Source organism: Buceros rhinoceros, unplaced genomic scaffold (genome assembly GCF_000710305.1).
Source record: "Buceros rhinoceros silvestris isolate BGI_N320 unplaced genomic scaffold, ASM71030v1 scaffold15811, whole genome shotgun sequence".
In the NCBI taxonomy this organism is placed as follows: Eukaryota; Metazoa; Chordata; class Aves; order Bucerotiformes; family Bucerotidae; genus Buceros; species Buceros rhinoceros.
The window spans coordinates 84,001-89,347 of NW_010393972.1; the positions used below are offsets into that span (position 1 = coordinate 84,001).

Here is a 5,347-nt window from a genome sequence, read left to right on the forward strand (position 1 = left end):
GAATGCCTAGAGGTGTATCCCAGATGATTTAGATTAATGTCTTTGGCAAGTCTATAATTTATTTCCCCTTTTAAACGGTAAGATTTCTGTGTTTGTTAAAGAATTCTGCTTCTAGACCCCTAGTCCTCTGTGACAGACCATCTTTGAGAATTGAATGACATTACAAAGCTATGCCTGAAATCACAAATGAATGAGATAGATAGAAAGAAAGAAAGAAAGAATATCAGTGGTGCAGTATTGATTAGGCCCATCTTACTTATCTTTAAACTCACATAATCTTCTGTAACTTTTGGAAGTACCACAATAGTAAATGTGTATTTTAAGAGAAATCAGAATTTAAATTCTTAACTAATAAAATAGACATATTGAGAACAGAGAATGTGGTTTAGAAAAAAAAAATATATAAAAACCAAACAAAATGCAGTTCAGAATTGAATTAGTCATACTTGAGGCCTGATCGTGATTAACCTTGGCAGGCAGAACTACACAATGAAACTGAAGTTGTTGGAAATTGCGCTGTTGCTAAATGTGAATTTTCCAGTCTTTGAAAAAAAAGGAAATCCACAGTGTGGAGTAAACATGGATTGCTAATAGCTACTGCAGATAAGAAATCTGGCATGAGGAAAGTGTTACACTCTGTCAATATTAATATCCCTAAAGTAGCGTGGAGAATGAGTCCAGCAGAAAAGTCCATCAGCACCAGCTATAGCTGAGCTCTGCTTCTAATGAAGTTTCATGGTTTGTTGGATCTGTGTGAGTCTCTTACAGCCACCATCCACACAGAGACCCCCAAGGTCACTGCAAAAAACCCCTCTGAAAACTACCAATATTGACAGCATAAGGAGCTATACAGAAATAAAGGAAATCGTTTTTCCTAAAGCATCTGCATGATCACTCCTTCCCTCCCTTTCATTAACTTTCTGCTAGAGTTTAAGAAAAAAAAAAAAAGAGATGTGTTTGGAGACTTGCTATCTTTAGGTTTATGTAGTGAGCACGGACCATAAAGTACAGACACAGGCCCTACCAAGAAAGCTGTCCAGAACTGGGGCTGTGATAGACTTTCTGGTGATGACATAATTCTATTGTTTATGTCATTGGTTGCAAGTACCTCATTTTTTGCCTCCACTGTATTTATCAGTAGCCTCAACCCTCTGGAGAGCATTCATATCTTTCTTTTGTAACACCCCAACATTAATGGATGAGATGCTTTCAATTCTTTGTTTCTCCACTTCTTCAGAAAGGTATGATCTTGATAAGAACAGATTGTGTGAATAAAGTAAGTCAGGCACACATCAGTCATATAGCTCCACTAGCAGGTATCACTGTGGCAGTAGGAGACTAATATAGTAAATCTGACTCAGAAGGAACAAGACAACTCATTTCAGCCTCTGGTCTGAAACAATGCCATTATAATTTCTTTTCACATTGGCAACTTGCAGAGCTATAAAGAGTGTAAGATTTTTATTTTATTTTTATTAAAACATAAAAATATGTATTGACCATCCTACAATATACCACTCTGTAATAAACATTGGTAAACTGTGCTTTAGAGAAAATCTGCCACATAGATTGGTGACTAATGATTTGTATTCCATTGTCTTTTAAATCAGAGTTTTTTTTGTGAAATGACATCCTTTTAAATTCCCTCGTGCTGCCTAACACACACCCCAGTAAAGTAGAATCTTAGGACATTTAAGAGGAAACAATTTTTCTTCCCTGTTGTCTCGTTGAAGCATGCTTTAATCATGTCGTGTGCATGTAATTATGTGTTTATGTTGTTGGCATTCTGAAACAATTTCACGCAGCCTGATGAAGTCCCGGTACTGCTGTCATGCCTTCCATTTGGTCCAGTAGGGGAGCATCCCTTCATACAGCGAGGCGTAATTTTGCTCTCTAGACCCTCTATAATATATTCATCTGATATGGATCAGAGGACAGCCTCTGCCTTTGCTTTTTTTTCTTTAAAGGTGCACTTTAGACATCATATCATGTGCCTTTCTTTCTAATAAAGGTAAATAATGGATTTTAATATCTCTTCACCCCCCTAAATGAAATTAAAAAGCATCACAGATTTTAATGGTTTTGTTTAATGTGCCATAGTTTCACATAATTTCTGTTTTCAGTAGACCAGGAGTCTCCTGGAAGCTATTCTTCTACTTTCACTGATGTGGGACGATGTACTCCAAGGGAGAGAAGAGGAACTACAGACAAAGAGGTAGTGAGACTAATGCAGCAATATCCATATGGAAAATTGGTAACATATCTGAGACAAGATGTGTGTTGGTTTTAAGACAGTGTAGTGATACAGGCCAAAGGAACGGTTACTTATGGTATCATCAGATGGAACAACATCCTCCTTTTCCATAAAGGAGATTGGTACTTCAAGAAATTAAAGAAATACCAAGTTTTGTAAGATAAGCTGTATCTTCTGTTTATGTCTAAATAGATAGGGGCATAAAGTTTACTAGTCATTCATAGGCTCTATCAAAGTTGACTAGACTCAGTGTTTGGGACAGAGCAAACCGCAGATGTGACTGGGGAAAGGCTCTTTTGAGAGAGTGTTAACAAACACAAAGAAATGGCCTCAGTAAATTCAAAACTGATATAAGGAACATGTGTATTTCACCATTATTTTTGTTAAGAGAACACAAAAACACTGCTGTTACTGTCTTAGACAAAACCACTTATCCTAGAGTGATCTCTAATTTCCGTAACAGTTCACGATTGTAATTATCTACTGATTGCTTATATTAATGCTTTGGAAGATGAAATGGAAGCAGGCGTACAACCTTTAAAGTAACACAAAATATCATTGAAAGGTATACACCAAAAAAAATGGACTATAACATTCAGTATATTAAGAATATTTCTAGATCTAGAACTACAAATGCTCTTCAGGGAGGCTTCAGGGATTTTATTCAAACATAAAGTAAGTACATTTATATTAACCAGCATCTACAGACCATAGATTGTTAACGTTTCCCATTGATTTTTATTAAAATATTGCACAAAATAATGGCAGCATAAGAGAGTACTCTATTTTAGTTGCTAATATTTAAGTTTTTGCTCTATCTTGGCCATCTATCTTGGTGCTATAGGTTAGAACTGCTTACAGGATCTGAACATCCCTAGACGTGGTTATATTGTTGCAATTTGATTAAGTCTTCTTTCAAAATAAGACACTCATTACAAAATAAAGGTTGGAAAAGTTCCAGGTGCCATTTAAAGGAGACTTTAAAAATTCTGTGACACTGGAAGTCATCTTTCCATGTAAAATACCTAAAATTCTTACGTGATGAGCCATTACTAAGATCGCTGTTAATTTTAAAAGATGAAAGAAGAAAGGTTTCTGTATTTCCAGTATGTTTTGTACATTTCAAAGCATTTATCAGCTCCACGTGTATTTTCATATTAATTTAATTTAATTTTAATATTAACCCTCTTCTTCCATTATTTGCTTTAGTAGTTACAGGACCAGCTATATCAAAACCAGGAGTGAAAAGGGCTTAGCTATGATTGATGATGTGACTATCCCCTCCCGTCTAAAAGACTGGTTTTAGCAACAGGGAAGAGAAGAATACTTTTAAATTTATGCTACCTTACCTGAAGGACACCTGTACTGGAAAATTGTATTAGAATTACAAAATGCATGTTGACAGGATCCCTTAGTAACTTTAGGGGACTTTATTATAGCAAAGACAGTGCTCTAGGTGTGCTAAATTTGCTAGCCTTTAGGTGACAAGACGGGAGAAAACACCTGGGCTGGAAGAAAGGTGAAATGCAAAACTTACAAGTGTCCCTTTTTATTCCTCTTACAAACAGATGTGCAGATGTTACATCATCTTTCCAAAATAGCGGAGCCATTCGTATGTCCTAGAGAGATATTTCAAAAATGTAGCAATGTCACCTGTGCAAGTACGTGCAGAGAAAGACTAAATCACTTTACCAAATATCCTCACGTAATACTGCTAATCCCTTCTTGCACCTTCCTGTGAAGTGTCTAGTGCTGGTTCTCTGTCCAAGGCAGACACGAGATGAGTGAGGCTGTTGGGTCAGATGATAGTTTGTGCTTTCAGCACAGCTTTGAAAAAAGTGGAAGTATAGGTGTGAACCACCAGGTGAGGAGAGGTAGGGTTGGTTTGCAGTTTTTATTTTTGAAACAATATTGAGCTTACAGATACTTGGTAATAAGACTTGATAAATATATGAAAGGAGTGATATGATGTGATCACCTGTGAGAGCAAGAATGCTGCATGGGTGACTCAGGAGATCACTTCCAGCCCAGTGTTCCGCAGACTTTTTTAGAACTACGTAATTATAGAAATTTAAAATATTCCCAACCTCTTCCAGCTGTCAGAGTAATTTTTCCTTTATGTATATATATAAATAAGATGTGATGCAGTTGAAATTAGCCTAAAGATAACAACAGAAAAGGTATCTAAAGTATAGAGACTATTAAGCATGTGAAAGTCACATTGGCATTTAGTTAACTTTTTTTAACTTTTGTATTTCTCTTCAACATAAAATCTCAAAGCACTGTATTAAAATTTAGCTGCTATTTCTATTTTTAAAATACTAAGTCCCAAACACCTAGCTGCCTTAAAAAAGGAAGGTGTGAATGTAATTGCCTATTACTGCAAGAAACACTGTAAGGCACACGTCCTTTTCTTTTCTGGATCTTAGTCACCTTTTTAAAAGCTGAAGCATGTTTGCCATATAGTCATAACTACCTGAATGTATTAATCGCTTTGCCTACTTTTCAGAAACTGCCAGCTAGAGCTGTATATGACTTTAAAGCTCAGACTTCTAAGTAAGTACTAGACTTCTATTTGTTTGAGAATTCATAATTCAAGAAAGCACTTTCTAGCTCTTGTGGCAGGTAACTGCTGTTCTAGCCAGTTTCAACAGCAAATGCCATGGAAGCAGAGGACCCTGCTTGCTGTCACAGTAGTGTGCATTAGCAAACTGCGTGTGAAGTTATTTTGTAGTTCTTAAATGTTTGTAATACTTAAATTACTATGTTCTCCATTGGTTTTGTTTGAACATATGAATGGCTGTGCATCTTCAGCCTTCTGGAGTATGGGTCCCAAGGGTCACCCACTGAACTCTCTTTGTTTGTTGCAAATTGTATTTAGGGTTACATAAGATACAGGGCTTAAAATACTGTCATAGATAGTGTGCTTATCAAAATTCTGTATAACGCTTCAGCATGTGCCGGTCTGTCTTCACATATACAGGCTGTCTGCAGGATGACACGTCCCATACCAAACCACTGCGGTCCATAAGAAAAACAAAGTCAGGAAACACTGTTTTAGGATATGAGAAAATCAAAGTAGAGTCATTCCTG

At 36.4% G+C, this 5,347-nt stretch overlaps 1 protein-coding gene across 3 annotated transcripts in view; it reads left to right on the top strand.

The window, feature by feature from the left end:
* SORBS2 (sorbin and SH3 domain containing 2) overlaps positions 1 to 5,347 on the top strand; it is an 86,095-nt gene that overhangs the window by 61,668 nt on the left and 19,080 nt on the right. For all 3 annotated transcript variants that reach the window (XM_010145092.1, XM_010145094.1, XM_010145093.1), the window contains 2 exons: positions 2,127 to 2,215; positions 4,764 to 4,810. In XM_010145092.1, coding sequence (XP_010143394.1) covers positions 2,127 to 2,215; positions 4,764 to 4,810 — 136 coding nt within the window. The remainder of the gene's footprint in view (positions 1 to 2,126; positions 2,216 to 4,763; positions 4,811 to 5,347) is intronic.